The 17,585-nt window shown below is 46.3% G+C and overlaps 1 protein-coding gene across 10 annotated transcripts in view; it reads right to left on the bottom strand.

Annotated features, from left to right (window-relative positions):
• Positions 1-7,078: 7,078 nt before the first annotated feature.
• Positions 7,079-17,585, bottom strand: part of LOC102683007 (kinase suppressor of Ras 1) — a 56,515-nt gene continuing 46,008 nt past the window's right edge. For 4 of the 10 annotated variants that reach the window (XM_069184108.1, XM_069184101.1, XM_069184105.1 and 1 more), the window contains 13 exons: positions 16,696-16,779; positions 16,297-16,579; positions 16,008-16,176; positions 15,627-15,668; positions 14,828-14,885; positions 13,774-13,837; positions 13,039-13,484; positions 12,635-12,731; positions 12,385-12,518; positions 11,924-12,055; positions 11,664-11,799; positions 11,280-11,413; positions 7,079-9,578 (listed from right to left, as the gene is read on the bottom strand). In XM_069184108.1, the coding sequence (XP_069040209.1) occupies positions 9,503-9,578; positions 11,280-11,413; positions 11,664-11,799; positions 11,924-12,055; positions 12,385-12,518; positions 12,635-12,731; positions 13,039-13,484; positions 13,774-13,837; positions 14,828-14,885; positions 15,627-15,668; positions 16,008-16,176; positions 16,297-16,579; positions 16,696-16,779 (1,855 nt within the window). In that variant the 3' untranslated portion in view covers positions 7,079-9,502. Of the gene's footprint in view, positions 11,414-11,663; positions 11,800-11,923; positions 12,056-12,384; positions 12,519-12,634; positions 12,732-13,038; positions 13,485-13,773; positions 13,838-14,827; positions 14,886-15,626; positions 15,669-16,007; positions 16,177-16,296; positions 16,580-16,695; positions 16,780-17,585 lie in introns of all 10 variants that reach the window. The other 6 variants (XM_015367776.2, XM_015367777.2, XR_011183691.1 and 3 more) reach the window with 5 other exon arrangements.

The following is a 17,585-nucleotide window of genomic DNA, read 5'->3' as shown; positions in this document are numbered from 1 at the left end:
GATCCGCTGCTGTCCGGCGAAGTTCCACCAGAGCAAGTGGGTGTATTTATGCAAGGTCGAGCCTGTTATCTTAAGTTTCGTTTTCCCCAGCTGCAATAAATCTCCAATTAATACAGGGATTAAAGGGTGGTGATAAGAATATTTAAAGATGTGTTTTGTCACAAGGCAAATCAGGTGATATGTTCCATCCACCGGACTGATGGTACTTTTTTTATTTCCTGTATTAATTTTTTTTGTCTCGTTATTTTTGATATTTCCGTTCTTACTTGATATTTCCACGACCTCGAGTCATACCCACTCGAAAAGTTAAGCTTTTTGCGGTATTAGCACCGTGGTATAACAGAGAAGGATATAAATTATTTTCTAAGTGCAGCCACCCACCTCTCCTCCGGGCACCATTTTCTTAAAACGTTTGCCTTCAAACTCCGATTGACATGGCAAGACGTTCAAAGTTTATATCCAGCACTTCACAGAGCTCAGAAACGTTTGATCTTGCAACAGATCTTTGATTTAACACCATCAACAACAGGGAATACATGTGCCTCAGATTCACATACATGAGATGTGGTTCTGTGTGGCATCTCTGAATAAATTCAACTATTTGAAACGGACTAACTCAGACACTCTGTCTCCTTCTCGCTATGGGTGCCTTATCACAGCCTGGGGGGACAGGACAGTACCAGAAGGTCCAGGTGGTTCTGGTGTGCAAAGGAAAAGTTCTTCTCAGCAAGAGATTCTGCCTGACAAGTCCTGACAGACGAGTCCTCAGCCAGACCCCTGGTGGAAGTATTTTGTTGGCCAAGACTTTCCACCTCGAAGTTTCAAGCAGCAGTTAGCTTAACATTTATTAGAAAGACAGATCTTGTCATAATAATTTGCTAAGAGCTGCACTGCTATTCTCTTCTGAATCGAATACATTGGCCCACCTTTTCCAATTCCATAACACAGAATGACTGGCAGACTATCTTTCAAAACCTTTAATGGTAACCAGGGAGACAACCAGAAAATCAGACACACAGTGACAGAGCCTCTCCTCTAACTGGAGACCTTGCAGTGTTCTGTAATGTGTCTGTGTAACACCCAATTTAACTCAAGGAATATACACCTTGGCACAGCAAATAGGCTAGTCCAGTATTTGGTGTTGAACCCTCTGAGGATTTTAGAACACAGTGCACCAACACAGATCTTATCTTATCACAGCGAGGTGTGAAGCCTGCAATGAGACAATCTGAGCGCTGGCGGGTTCTTACCACATACGGTATGATCACCCTTGCAAACATTTTTCAGTTTTTACCACAAGCACATCATTCTTTTACTTTGCTTTACCATTCATTCACTGTGGTGTAATGCTGCAAAGTGCTTTGACCATCATTTACTACAGCGGATGTTAACAAGGAGAATCAAAGCTGTTGTGAATGCAGATCTTATTGTCCAGTGTAAGACAATGCAATGCAATGCAGTGCAATGCTCGAAGGAGGTATATTTCCTTTGTATGTAACAGGTCAAAAGAAGCTTTTGCAATGTAAATAAAAAGTTGTTTTTTTTACTTTGTGTGCCAAAATGGAGCTTGCAGTGAGAGGAGTGGGGGCACAGAGGGAAATCTCGCTGGCTGAAAACCAGTTTCACTTTCACTTCGAGGGAAGCAGCAGGGCCTCCATTTTGTGCCCAACAGGGAGAAATCTTCCCTTTCGCTGTGCAGGAAGCAGCTACTGGGGAGATACTGTACGTACATTAACCATCGTTGAGACAGGATATGACTGTGTGATTATGAAATTCTGTGAAAGAATACATCACACCGTCTCACTTTTTGGATAAAGAACTAAAATCCGTTATTTACAGCCTCCTTTTAGAGGTGAATGTAGTTTTCCCAACCAAAGCACTAATGTCTATTTGCTGAAGGAGTATATAAACCAAGTCAAGGGCACTAGATGTACATAGGACACACCCATGCAACTGACGTCTTTCACACAGTTTCAATGTACATTTCTAGTACATGGAGATATTTTTATCACACAGTGTATTTGTACATACTCAGTGATGGTTCTATTTTTAAAGAGCCACTAAGAAGACAAGCCTTCTGTAAATGCTTAAGACCTAGATCAGTATTTTCAGCTCCAGAAGATGATTTTTATCTGTTTTTTTTATTTACAGGCAATATTGCATTTCAATTGATCACCTTTGCTTGGAAAGTAGACTATATGCACATGCTGTAATACTGCACATACTCTGTTACAGATGCATGCTGTGAAACATTCCCCTCTCCATAATATATCTGCACATATTTGCTTATTTCTCCCTATCCTCTTGACCTTCTGACATGTTTTGAGCTCTCAAGTTCTTTAATTAAAAAACAAAGCATCCTCTTTCACTGAATGAAGCAGGGCAAAAGTCTGGTTTGCTCAGACTGCGTGCCTGTAAGCTACAAATCCCATGTATGAGAACACTGAAGCTCAACTTCAAATATAAACAGACTATATCCACACCAGGATCATCAAAGTGCTACTATGTCCATTCTGGTGAGTGTGCTGTAGAACATAGGACAGATCTTTCTGCAGCGCTGAGAACAAGGGTGCCATTTAGGTGAAGCTGGATTTTTAGTCAAGACTCACATGAAAATCTAGTCCAAATGAGCACAGACCAAAAGACACATGTGCTTGTTGAAGTTCCTCCCACCCTTATTTACAGACTTGTTGCTCAGAAACCAGTTTGTTACAGGAACACCTCTGGCACGAGCTAATCAGTGCACATCTCAGAGCCCATTGTTATTCGAACATTATTCTGTGCAGTGTTGGTGTTTTTTGGTGGCTATAGCAATTTTATAGATATTCAGAGTTCAGTTTGTGTTATACATCCTAAACACACACAAAAAAAAAAGAATTACACAAAAGATTATGGAAACACATAGGGAATACATTCCACATACCGAGAGGCACTAAAAAATGCAACAGGTGAGAACAGATCCAATATGAAGATTTACAATCTTCTAAGATAATAAAACCCCTTGGAGAGGAGGATAGGAAAAGCAAGTCAGTCGGATAGGGGAGTCTGAGAATCAGGAGTCAAGCTCTTGGCTGCTCCGATGAAGAAAAATAACTAAAATATACTGTAAATCATAACTAGGCAGTCACACTGAGTCAGAGGGTGAGCCATTCGTCTCAATATTGGCTCAGCAGAGAGGGACGAGCTATCATATTTCCACTCTACATCCTCACACTGGAGAGCACCAAGCACAAAAGACGCCAGGCAAGGTGAGGTATGGTGTCAAGGGTGACTTTTATTGGTGCGAGAGAGGGGCAGGAGAGGCGGCCTGAACACGTACAGAACAAACTCCACTCAGACAGTGCACTCCACAAGGCTGCATGGACAAACAGACATCCTTAGAGTCATTCTGACAGTCTTATATAAATGAGGCATCGTCAATACCCGAATGACAAACTTCTGCATTGTAGAAAATAGAATTTTTATACTGTACAAAGTTTACACCACATTCAGCAAGAAACAATGAAAACAAAAATACAGAAAATAATTTTACAATTTACAAAATCGACGCTGAAGGATAGCCCCTCCGCGGTCGTGCCGTACGAACAGCACACTGCAAACAGATCTGGATTTGTTTTGGGTGTCTATAGGCGTGTTTCCTACCACAGTCCGATAAACAACCACAGCTTGCACAGGAGACTGGATCAGCATCACCCTGCTCTAAAGACACAGAATGACCACGGAAAGCAAATCAAAATCATCAACGAACGTGCCAATTCCAATCACTCGCTCTGGGAAAAATGACTGCAGAACAAAATACAAAGAAACCTCTTTGCACGACTGCATTTTGCTTCTTTTAAAGTTCACATTAACACCTTGTTTCAAGGCGTGTGATGACCGGACAGAAAAGAAGAAAAAAACGTTTGAACAATCTAAAATCACCTCCCACCAAATTTCAGTGTTAAGGGTTCAGGAACGTTCCAATGCCTGACCTGCCTTACACACACCGTTTTCATGAAAAAAAAAAGAGTTTTCCTTTTAAAAGTAAAAAAAAAAAATACACCACATACGTGTGCCAATAAATTCTTTAATCTACACTACATATAGAAAACTGTACATTCACAATTCATGTGAAAGATTGCACTTAAAGAGTTTGAGAAAGTAATATTTCCATTTTTTTTGCTGTGGTGGCTGTTGCTGTAAAGCTGCATTCAGTAGACACAACCTGCCTTCTGCAGGTCAAAAACGGAGAATGTCACGTGGAGATTTAAACTTCATAAATAATGCTTGTGATCATCAAGTGTACGCTGACATTTCACCCACGTGTCAGCTTTAGCTGAAGGAAAAGACTGCTGCTCCCTCAGAGCTGCTGCTGTCACATGACGGCTGTATTTCCGGACGTGACCGAACCTGTCGGTGTCCCCTGGGTCACAGCGAGCCTGGGAGACGTGGTACTGTGTCTCCCACCCACTCCGATGTGTGGCTCCAAGACAACGATTCTAAAAACAGGAGATTCGCCAAACCAGTTCACCCATCCTCCCCCTGTTTAATAAAAACATCCTCCGTGCTTTCTTCCCCCTACTGCCCCAGAGTTTGCAGAAGGTGGGTGGTAACAGCCCTGGTTCTCCAAGCCCCATTCTCATCGTCAGTGAGATGTCATGGAAGGGGGTGTAAGAAGATTTGGGAGACAGGAATAAGACGCCTTTCCTAAGTCGACCCCAGCTGACATAGTGCCTCACACCATTGTAATTGATTTTTAAAAAGCCCCATTACTTCAGTTTTATTGCGTGAGGTTGTACAGTAGCAGGGAGACTCTGGGGGGGGCATTCAGTCAGATGCTGTTGTAAGCGTGTGCTCTTGTACTGCCTTTGGAATTTACCGGATTTGGCACAACGCCTTTGCTCCTGTGCCAATCAAACTCCACCCTTCCCAGCGGACCAAAAAAAAAATCTTGCTGGGAAAGTTTTCTTACATTGAAATATTAACCACATCATGGTCTCCTAGAGTTATTTTTGCAGATTGTACTTCACCATCAGGAAATGAAAGCTGCAGAGACCGCCCGGCGATTTCGATTAGATACCATGTCTCCTTTTTGATGGTTTTAAGAAGCACTGATGAAACCCCCAACTATTAGAAATACAACCGCCACGCCTCAGAGCTTGACGCTGGGCTTTACAGACATCGTTCCTCGACAAGGAGGACCCAAGTGATATTTTGGTCTCTGCTTAGTTTCTGCTAGACTATGCTCAGCTAAGCCATGCACTTTCACAAACAAACAACATAAATGAACTGAAGAGGAATCTGTTCGGCGTCTGCACCGACGTCAGGGCAGGTTTATGTAGAGTTGAAACAAACCTGCTGGGCTGTAGGCCCGTATCCCAGCTCGGGGGCGCCGAGAAAGAGCAGGACAGCGGCGGGTGCCAGGGAGATAGACTTCCAAGACCCTTTTCTAAGCCATACAGCGTGTCTGACATAGTTCGCCTCTAAAGCGTGGGTAGTAAGACAGGAAATCTAAAACAAACAAGCAAGGTCAAGGCAGAATGTTTTCTGAAGGACGCAGTTCATAACATCTCTCCCTTCCTCTGTGCCGCGACTTTAAAGCAGCATGTCTCCTGCAATGTTCTTAGAAACATCCGAGCTAAGAAGGAACTGCCTTAGGTTTTAGATATGATACTCATGGATAGATTTTCCCCTATATCAATTCCCCTATCATCAATTTCCCTTCAGGATTCATAAAGTCTTATCTATATACAAATTCACTTTGTTCAAACGTATGGAATGCTTGAGGGAAACCGTAACTTTATTTAGGATGAAGCCATCTTATATCACCTGGCTCACTGACTTTGCTGCAGTCCTCCAAACTCTAATTCCAGAGAGCCTCCCAGGCGTCACTGCATCTCACTTCCGATTTCAAATAAACCCCATTTCCCAAAAACCAAATGTCGAGGAGAACAAACCAACGCTTGGCCTCTTTCAAGTCTGAAAGCCTTTTAACTTCGATTTGCACTGATGAATAATCACAAAAATCAATGTACTCAGTACAAAAAGGTTTACTTTGGCACTGCAGCCAGCTAAACCTGGCTCTGTCTGTAATCCTGAAGTCCTCATCTGTTTAACACACATTTAGAATAAGGCCTGTGGATTGTACAGGTGTACATTTTGAGATACCAGCCCATTCAGTTAGATTTAAACTCTTTACAATTTCTGGATAGAAGAAAAGTGCATTTAAAAGGCAGCAATAAAGCCTTCATAAAAATAAAATGAAAATGAAACTGAGGAAATGCATGGCTTTAAAATGTTAAATTCTGGTTACTGAGATTTCTTCTTTTGAGGAACCAAAGACATGCAAACAGACTTACTGGTCCCCTACAGCTGATGTGTAGCAGTTTCGTATACTGCACTTGTCAGTCAGCGATTAAAGTATATTAAAGACTTCATTCATTAGTGAACTATGAAGCACTTGGAAAAATGGCAAGTTAGAATCATTAGGGTTTCTTTTACTATATACCCACAGAATTTGAAACTGCCAATTACAGTACGTCTGTGCATCTCAACTCACAGTGCCGAGCCCAGTACCGAGTACTGACGCAGAGAGAAATGAGGTGGCTTACACTGGCTCGTACGAACCACTCCTCCACTTACAGTGTGCTCAGGGAGGAACAGCTCGGCTGGTGGATGTGTCAGGCACTAACCCTAACCCTACCTGCATGTCCTCATTCTCCCTGTTCTGCATCCAAGCATCACTGAGAGCCAAGGCACACAAAAAGCATTCACCGTCTCTAATTGTACCTGAAAGACATTCTACCCGATACAAAGCCAAGATAATTTGGGTGCCTTATTTCCAAGTGCTTCATTTTCAGATGGATATTAATCTGAATATCCCACTCCTACCCACCTGGGTATGTCTGCCTAGGCTAAGAGAGCATGTGTGTCAGGCCAGCTTTGAACTGAGATGGTACCAGAATGGAAAATCAATGAAGTCAGTGCATCGTATTTTTTTTCTCCTACTTTCAATCTAGAGAAACGAACCCTCTCTTTCTCTTCAAAACTAAACCCCCCCAAAAAAGCACCTGCCATCTTCTACTAAACCAAAAGTATGTAGCGTGTCTGAAGGTTGGTTTTATTGTCTTTGAAAGGATGAAAACCCAAAACAAAATAGTTTACAGGATGGTAGCTACATGCAATACAAAAATATGAATTCTTACATGACATAAAAACATGGATTGACCCATTCTAAAAAAAAAATGTACAATACATCTTCAACAGCATTTTGTACATGAAAAAAATATATATAAAGACTGTACATTAAGAGGGGAGCAGTACCTATTAAAAATGTTATGACGTACAGTATAATATAAAATGTTTATACAAATATTAAAAGAATTATGTTAGCTGTACATTAAATAAAACAAAAATATATATAATGTTGATATTTCAATAAAACTCAATTACTGCTATTTTTCACAGAATTAACCCCTAAGCATCCTCCTCACCAACATTCTCACCCACACAAACCCTTTCACACTCACACACAAAAGAGGTAATATTTTTAAAATAAGTTACCTATTAAACACAGCCAGGCCAGGCCTGGGTTTTGCTTAGATGCAGGAGAGATTTTCTAAGTACACACTCAAAACCTGTTGCACACACTATTACTGTCATGACATTGGCCAGTCTTGTTGACAAACCATTTCTTCGCGCAAAAAGCTGTTTTGCCAAACCATGGTTGAACACAGATAAAGTCCCCACTGAAGTGATGGAACTGTAAAAAGAAAAACGAACCTGCATTCCCTCTTGCCTAAAGAGTGCATAAGCAATTACATCCTAGTACAATGTACTACAAGCCTTGAGCTTTGAAGAAAAGGTGCAAATTTGATTTGATCCGAAATCAGTCCCATTCTGATCCCACAGCATGTCCAACATGATTTTCACATGCCACCAGAGAATGTGGGCTGAGAGCACAGCCTGTCTGCTTCCTTGAAATAGATGTGCTGCACTCCGACGGAGTTCAAGTTTCGAAGCACGATCGATAACTGCAACCACCACAGCTGTACAAATCCCTGTGTAGTGCTCTTTTTCTATCTCAGGTGCACAAAGCTTCTTACGGCTCATAAGATGCAGATGACAAGAGCGATTTACTCCCAGTACTGACATCCCAAAAACATCCTGGAGACGATCAAGATGTGCTTTTAAAAAAAGAAACCAGGTGCTCTGTAATTTTGCGGTCCCCTGACGGACGGACTCGTATGTCGCATCTGGAACTCGAGGTGCACAGCTTCCATTTTGGTGGGAACTGAAAAGCACCTCAAAATCATTCGTTTGAAGGCAAGGAGGCAGGCAGGCCTGAAGCTGCTATGTGTTCCTCTGACTGGGCCAAAAGAGGATTTTTTCCAAATGAGGAAGGGAGGAGAAAATGTTTTTGATTGAAAAACAGAAATAAAAAAAACAACATGTACAATCAAGACTTCTGGCCTAGTTATTTTTTTTTTGATTACTCCTCAGCAGGTGAAATCCAGAGCAAAGGATTTAGTACAAAAAAACAAACCGTAACTATTATACTGTAGGTCAGTTATTAGAACAGTATTACAATTGTCAGCATAGACACTTCCCAAAGAGCTTGTGACTCAAAAAACCAAAGGCGGAGAGAAAGCAGCAAAGAAAGAAGAAAAAAACAATGCCATTGTTGTCATGTCCAAAAGTTACAGATGGAAGATCAGGCTTTTGGATTAGTGGAAGCAGCTTCTGTCTCAGGCGGAGCTGTTGCAGTGCTTTTCTTTTTTTTTTTAAAGAGTTAAGGATTTGAAAGCATGCAAGGCAGACCCAGGTTTTGCACCGACAGCTACAACCTATATTAAGAAGAAAAACAGAAGGAAAGCCAGTGGTTAGATTGTGTTAGATAGGTCACAGCTGGTCAAACGACAGAGCAAGAGGTACGAGGGCCTGATCAGTGATCAGTGTACTGTAGGTACAGATGTCGAACGGAACAGAATTCCTGTCTCCGCCGTTCGGCAGTGGAAATTCTCTACGTGCCAGCATGCCCTGCACAACTGTATGAAACCTTCTTAATCACACTAATGCTTGACTGCATCCTGCCTATACCCCTGTGCTATCTCGGGACAGACTTGTCACAGACAGTATAGGCTGCATCGCTGCCATTCAGAACTAGGCTTCAATGCCAGTAACCCTGGCATTCTGGGCTTTGGGCTAAGACAGCTCAGGTCCAGAAAGGGGATGTCAGATCTTAAGATCTCGGAGTCTCAGGTGGCCACAGGGTCTTCTGGTTTTCCTTTCAAATAAGCATACTCAAATGTTTAATTGAATCTTGATCTATACTCCTGTGTGTAAGACGTATTTACAGCTGATTTAAAAGGTGCACATGACAACAATACTGTACCTATTAAGACATGTTATAGCCTAGTCCAAAGTCACCCCGAGTTTACAGGGGACGACGGGGACAGGAGACACTGAGGTGTCCACATCCCTGGGGTTTGGGTGCGCAGCACTGATCACACCTCACACAGAGTTATTTGTAAATGACAGGACAGTAGAGATGAAGTCCCTGGCAACAGTGCCCCCTCAGGCAGGAGTCATGCCATCGACTTCAGATGATCAGGGTTTGTGAAGCAAGGGGAGACCGAAAACGTGCAGGGAAGCCAGTGGGGAACAGGAATTTACAAGAGCGCAAGTTGAGGCATGGGGGAGCAGGGGAATGCAGGGGAATGAAGGGTTTGGAGAGAGAGAGATGGAGGCAGGACGAATCAGGGTCCACAGGAGGCAGGGGCACAGGATGGCACCAGGAGGCCAGAATGCAGCATCCCATTTCCCAGCCCAGGGAGAGGAAAGCCGGTGGGAGATTTTGGGAAAGAGACAGAAGAGGCAAATCAGAAACAAAAAGAAAAGGGAGGAGAAAAATAAATCAGAAATCCAAAGATAGGAAACAAAAAACAAATGCTAAAATACTGTTTTGAGTATAGGTGAGTATAGATACAGTCCATCTATCATTCCACCATAACCAACTGATTAATAAGTTAAAAAAAAAACTGAATGAGTGAAAAAGCACTTGAGGGCTGGTGAGCTTTTATGTGGACATGCACAGATGGAGGAGAGGAGCCTGAAAACACCCAGGAGGTACAGAGCAGACTTCAGGATGGGTGGGTATTTGATGGAAAACCACATCTCTGAACTCCTGGGATTGTAGACACCCCTCTATCCCTGTCCCCATAAGGAGTTTTTCATTAAGACAAGCTTAGGGACTGTGGGCCCAAGCATAACTCGCACAAGAAGCACAAAGCTGATCCCTCAATACACCACTCCAACTCGGGAGCTGTTCGCGGGCAGCTCTCATGAATCCTGCTGTTCCCTTGTACGTGTGGTCTGAGACTGAGTTTAGGACAGGGGGCACTTCTGTGGGAGTATGGAACAAGCTAGCCAGTACACTGGCTTCTCTCCAGAAACGGCTGGATGAGATCACTGGATCAATTTACTCATTACCAATCAGGCTAGATGGACCTAATAGCCTCTTCTCTTTCAGAACAATTCTTGTGATCAGAAGAGTTTTTCTGCATTAATGATACTGACAGAGCCTTCCACATGAGGGAACGGATCATGGCTGAGTATACTTGAAGAAGATCAAAGCAGGGCTGCAGGAACTAGAACGAGGAACCCATTCTATGCTCAAGAGTGCTTAGTACATGATTTTCCCAAGGGATTCCCCGAGAGTTCCTCTGTTCCCAAGGACACCACATGAGCCAGGAGCAGAGCAGCAGGTCCATCCCGGCCTCCTGCTCATCCCAACATGGCTCCGCCTTCGGGCTCCTTTGCTGCCAATGCAGATCTCCCTGGCCACAAGGTCCTGATCATTGTACGGTGTGATGCCATGGCTGGGGCTCAACTAAGGCGAACCCTCCTGGGGTTCTCACCGCCTGCAGCTAAGGGTTCCAAGTGTTTTTTGTCTACTTCCGGCTGCAAGTATCCCTGTAAGCCCACTCAAGAGGGGCATGGACACCTGCATTCCGCATGTTATTATGCATCACTGCAAAGACCTTTCGGGTGGCTCTATCTACCCTGGAGTGTCCAGCATTAGGCTGCGGCTTCCCATATGTTAGAAGTCCTGTACACGCAGCGGAGCGCTCAAGCTACATATAGGGATCCAAACCACTGCAAGCAAGCCAGGGCTTCCCTGTCCATCCCGAGTATCCTTTGAGTCATGATACGGTCCATTTTAAAGAGCACGTGCAGGGGTGCGGGGGGGGGGGGGAGGCGTGAGCGTCTGGCTCCACACGGCTCTCTAGGATACATACTCTGCAGATTTCCAGAAGTGCCCCGGGTGGGACAGTCTTCTGTTGAGTTTTGGCAGTTTTTCAAGCATGTCTGCGAGCAGCGTGAAGGTGGGGCGTTCTCTCAGCTCATAGGACCAGCAGGCCGACAGGATCTCCTGACAAGGAAAGAGAAAGACAGGACAGGCGTTGGTTTGTCTTCTGGCATGTTGTTTACAAATTATAATTCCGCCTACTATTTTATTCATGGAGGAAAACGTTTCCCGTTTCCTCTTGAAGTCTTAACGAACACGCTGTACACATTTAGGGTGTATTCTGTATTGACTTGCGTCTCTTATTGAGCCTTTCATGCCTCTGGCCCCACTCTCCTTTATTGTATTGTACAGGGAATACAGTCGGCAGTCCTACCGTGACTTCCTTTCCGAGGCTGATTTCCGATAAGACCTTCCTGATTCCTTCTCCGCTGCCCACCTGCCAGATGGTGGCCTCCACGGGCTGGCTCTTGATGGGCCAGTCCCGAGCCTGCAGCTCGTACCAGATAGTGCTACATAGGAAGCGAGAGAGAGACAGCGGTCACGCCACTGCAGGAAAAGCGTTCTGGACCGAGCAGGTGAGATGAGGCGTAGCAGATCATGCTCAACAACCCCACCCAGGGGTGAAGCCCATACCCGAAAGCGTAGACATCGGCCGCGTTGGAGAAGGGCAAGCGGTCCTCGTCCCCTCCGGGGGACATCCTGCGCACGATCTCGGGAGCCAGGTAGCAGATCCAGCCATGAGGCACCTTCAGCTCATTCTCCCTCCTGCAACACAGGGGCAGTGCTGACACACCACCGCAGACCATGCACCACACAGCCACAGCACCTCTCCACCCAATCCCACTGGGGACTGGAGAGCTCGGAAATTAATTTCCGGACATCCAGGAAAGTCAATCAAATGAGCTTTCTCCCTGCTCCTCAGATTCTACCACAATAAGACACCATATCTTGCCTGTATTTCTTGGCCTTTCTACATCATGATTGAATCCTTACTTATGACGAGCAGTTGTTCTCCATGTGTCCCAACTCAGAATTAACCTCATCCAGAAAATTACAAAATAAATAAAGCGGCGAGTTAACAAGGGTGATATTACCTCCCTTCCTGGACAACTCCAGACATTCCGAAAAGTCCGAAATCTGTGATGACCACTTTGTTCGAGTCATAAAAGACGTTCTTGGACTTCAAGTCCTTGTGCACAATGCCTTTTGCATGAAGGTAGCCCATTCCCTGGAGGACAAAAACAGCAGAGGGGTCAGGACTAAGACATGTGTAAAGGGACGCCCCCTTGAAGTCACACAGAAGCAAGAATTTCTTTTGACAAAAGAGAAAAGAAAAACATCCACCTTTACAATTTCCTGAGCAATCTGCCTTGTCTTGTTGATGTCCAGTGTGTTTTTGGCATCTCTCACAACAGAGTACAGCGTCCGTCCTTTACAGAAGCTGGGGAGAATTCAAGCAAAGCCCCCGTTAACAACCTCGGCTTAAAGACCGGCCCATCACGTCACTGTGGTCAAAGCTGTAAAAGTCTCTCCGTCATAAGTGAATGCCGGCAACACCGCTTGTGCAATGTTGATCTCAGCACTTCTCCCCATCTGTCGCTGTTCGGCTTGGCGAGGGGTCTCACGCCCTTTCTCTTTCATCTTTCCAGATCCTCCCCACCCTCGACCTCTCCTGCTCGCAGTCGCTCTGCCCCCGCCCTCTCTCCCTGAAGCCTGGGACTTTCTCTCCATCGCGCCGCCTGCCTCACCTGGTGATGATGGCCAGGTGGGGCGGGTTCATGCAGGCGCCCATGAACAGCACCACGTTCTCGTGCCGCGTCTGCCTGTAGTTCATCACCTCCTTCTTGAAGAGCTTGAGGTGGTCCTGGTTGTTGCCGTCGATCTCCAGCAGGCGCACGGCCACCTCCCCGTGCCAGCGGCCCTTGTGCACTTTCCCCCAGCGGCCCTTGCCGATGAGCTCGCCCAGCTCCAGCTGCTCGTACGGGATGTCCCACTCCTGCAGGTACACGCTGGTCTGGCTGGCCTTGCGGGAGATGGGGCCCTTCCAGTGGCTCCACTGGCTGGGCAGGTCATCCAGTTCGTCGGCCTCGTACTCGCCATCCGAGCCTCCCTTCCCCCCTCCCTCTTCGTCCCCCTCCCCTTCCTCCTCCTCCTCCTCTTCCTCCCCCTCCTCCTCCTCGGCCTCCTTGTTTTCCTGCAAGGCAGCGTGCACAAAACGACACATGCTCACTCGTCAGGGATGACATCATCATCGACATCAAAACCAGATTACTCAGTCGTGTGGGACAAAAGTGGCCGATCAGATCTGCAGGAAACTACAAAATCTATTCAAGCCCATGTAGGGGGCAGAGTATTCATACAGAACAATGAATATAAAACACAGTGGGAACGTTTCCTTCTACTGCAATGTTGGTTTTGCAGATCAATACAAAACACTTCATCCTTTGCTCCGAGATCTCTCGGCCACCTCACGGACAACGTACCCCTGCATCCTGCTCTCCGGACCTCTGAGACTCGCTATCCTCTTTTGCTGTGGGATCCATCTCACTGCAGGGTGAAATGGAGAGGCAGAGAGCGGTTTACACAAGCCTGCTCAATGACAAGTGCGTGTGAGAGTCATTTGTGCTGGTGAAGGGTACTGTGGCTCGTGAAACACTTATTTTCCATGCAAATTATAGTCAATAAAGGCCACACCTGTGACGTTGACCTGTGAGACACCATTTAAAATTTTCAAAAATTTGGCCTATTCCAGCAATATTTTAGATGCACAGTACACTGACCAGTTGTGATTTTAGCCCATGATGTGCTGACAAGGGCAAATGGTTGGACTGACATCCTGTACCTCCAGCATCCTCATGTAGTGTATCTCCTACAAAAAATGCCCAGCTATCTACGTTGGGGAAACCGGAAGGAAACTAGGAGACCGCTTCAGAGATCATGTTAGGGCTGTGAAGATTAAAGATTTCTCCAAGCCCATAGTTTCTCATTTCACCTCAGACGGCCATGACCACCCTGATCTCTCTGTTTCTGTTCTCAAAGAAGGGTTTCTCATCTCCCATAGCAGAAAAACGACAGAAAGAAACTCATCCTGAAACTAGGTCTACACTGTCCCTCTTCTCTCAATGACAGACTTATTTTCGTGTGATCTTCTCTATTCTCATGCAGATTTTGACTTTACACCTTTCCCCTCTCCCAGCTTGTGTTCTTCTGTGCTTATTTCATCTTTGCTGTCTGCCTTGTCTATCTCACACCTGAAGAACAGCCGAAACAATGTGTTTTCTGTCCTCTCTTTTCAGCATGGAATAAACCTATTACTTGTTCTTTTGCAGGCTATGCATACTGAAGCAGCTACCCACCTGAACCACTGAAAAAACATGCCGATTCAGTTTAACAATGTGGTGTTTCACTAAAACAAAGTGTCAACGCCTGCAGTTAAGTAAAAAATGCACATTTTCAAACCACAAATTATCTATAAAAGCAGGTAATTAGATCAAGATTTTCTATGCACCAATCTTTTCATATATCAGGCAATCTTACACATTGTCTTGTATCCCTTCAGGGTGTAGGATCACTGGTTGTGGTGAACTGGGCACATCTAGATGGGAACAAGGATAATCTGGTTTAGATTAGAGTCAGATGTTCAGCCTGTAGAGTAGAGTAGAGCCTCTGCTCTTTTCTTTACCTATAGTTTTGCAAAAGAGTTGCTCAAATAACTGCACGGACAGGTAAACATGCCTGGACTGACACCTGCTGGCAAGACAGTGCACTTCTGGATTTGTCCACAAGAGGTCACACATGTACCGTGCAAATCAGAGATGTACCTACTTTACAGCTTTGCTGACAATCTCCACAAGAAGCCATACAAATAACACACTACTGGCCAAGGTGTCCAATTTTGATCCTGAAGTCCTGCAGTCCACTTGGTTTTTTAGTTCTGTTAACGATCAACACGTGAATAGGAAAAAGCCGTAACACCATTAACTCAAATTCAAGCCGCAATCAGTGGAACGAGGCCCGTCAGGGGCAGCACTGGAGCGAAAACCTACAGACATAGATGCCCTCCGGGACCAGAAGTGAACACCTCAGCCCTGACGCCAAGCAAGCTGAAAACTCCCGAGCCTGGCCGTGCTCAGACACATCCGAATCTCCAAAATGTTTAAAAAAAAACAAAAACAGCTCGCAGGTGAGGCGATAAAACAAAGCATTACAAAATCATTCGGCAAGGTTATCCAAAATCCAGAACGATCCAGTGGGAACAGAAGGAACAGGGCTGAAGCAAGAGGGACAGGACAGGTCTATGCAGCACCACTCCGAGAGAGGGAGAACGTGAACTCACCAGGGAAGATAAACTGCTGTCTATGCTGAAAGTAGCAGGCAGCTTGAAAACAAAGGGAAGCCCCCAGGCATGGAGAAAGAGACACATGGGATTAGAGAAGCTCTTAGAAATCTTCCCATACAAAACCCCCTCCCACCCCCCCCCTTCTTCCCAGTCAGCCACGGGTTAGTCTGGTTAAAACGCTGACAGCGGCGAGGACAAAGATCGTTTTCGATTGCAGTTGTCAAACTGTGCCGCTGTCTGAAAACAGGCCCCTTCTACTCATCAGTATGGCTTCAGTCAAACACTGCTCAGAGGGCGGTGAATTCAAGCAAGCATCAGGCCATGCCAGTAAAACGAGCCGTGTCTGTGCGCGGGCGAGGGGCGTGCCCCGAGACTCACCGGGGAAGTTGAAGCGGCTGTCGCGGGGCCCCTTGGGCGAGGGGTTGGGGGGCGGCGTGGCGCTGGGGGGGTTGCTCTGCTGGAAGGGGGCCGGGGAGGAAGGAGTGGAAGAGGTGGTCGAGGAGGGGTTGCTGCTGGAGTCCAGCTGGTTCAGCACCGGCGCGTGATCCTGCGGAGAGATGAAAGGGAGAGCCCACTGAGCCCAGGCCTGGAAGAACCGGAGGGGCGCCCGCCGCCCAGCCCCGGCGCGCCCCGCCGCCTCTCAGACGGTGCCTGGCGGCCGCCTCACCTTTTTGGTTATGGCCTTCGGGAGGGTGCCGAACTGCGGCGCCTCCGCCGGCCGGTCCACGGGGTTGTTGATGTCCGATGGCACCGACTCCGTCCTGCGGATCTTTGCGACTGCAAAACAACGGGACAGCAGGCGGCACGATGACTCCGAGGAAACGCCAATGTCATAATCCCCCGCGTGCTCGAGCGAAAGGAGAGGCGGCGAGAGGCGACAGCACTCACTTGGGAGAAACGATATTCGGCAGGAAGGGGCTTCTTTCGTACATTTGTTATGGCACTTCAACCTGCAAGAACGGGCAGAAAACGCACTCAGTCGTAATACCCGCAGGCGGAAACACCAAGGAAACTCAAGAGTCTGCCCCAGAAACATCCTGCCTGGGGGCTCGGGTCCGGAACGTACTTGCAGTGTTTGCACTTAACGCCGAACATCATGTTCCTCTGGCACACCTGGCACGTCTGCGACAGCCACGACTTTGTGGAGAACCTGTCGGAAGAACAAAAACAATGCGATGATCAGAGACGTCACTGTGGCTTCAGAATGGAGGCCGTGTCTCCGTGGAACTTTCCATTCGCCCAGCAGGCTTCCGACTTCATTGACCTTCATGCTAACTGCGTCTGGGGCCAGGGATGGCTTTGCTAACTAGGGATGATAAGGAAAAGTCAATGGAATTAGGCTCCAGTTGCATTGGGCGATTTCAGTGGATTGCTCTAAAAGATGCGGGCCCCAGGAGAACAAAACACAGTGTTTTCTCATAAGAAAAAGAGGAGTAATTCTGGGTTTATGGCTTTGCGAAGTAAATGAGTGGCTCAATTGGTAAAGGCACTTGCCCAGGCATGGCTTGAGCACCAGGTGTTATGACACAGCTTGCTGAAACAGGCAGCTGCGTCTTGCCGACAGACTGGGAATCTAAGTGCTAGGAGCTCAGTGGGCTCAGCGTGAATCGGAGGCTGGCAGAGACAGACAGGGATTATGGAAGTGAAATGGCGAATGGGATCTGGACAGGGCTGGATGAGAGCACAGATACCAGGGTCCAAGCAGACAGAGGCACTGCGCTGCCGTGCAGGATACTAGCAGAGATCAGAGCCACTGGCACAGTGCTAGGCAGGAGAGTGACTGCTGACAGGCAAAACAAGTTCAGGACGGACTAGGACTCCTTCAGGCAGGATCGGGCAGAGAATCCTTCGGCATCACAGGTTAGTACTGCTAACTACACTACCTTGGTCTGTGGTAGCTCAATGACAGAGCACCAGATCAGGGGCAAAGCAGGGTTGGAATGTTGTGGTCCTGAT

This window comes from Lepisosteus oculatus, chromosome 26 (assembly GCF_040954835.1).
Source record: "Lepisosteus oculatus isolate fLepOcu1 chromosome 26, fLepOcu1.hap2, whole genome shotgun sequence".
NCBI lineage: Eukaryota > Metazoa > Chordata > Actinopteri > Semionotiformes > Lepisosteidae > Lepisosteus > Lepisosteus oculatus.
This window is presented reverse-complemented; position numbering and strand designations above follow the sequence as displayed.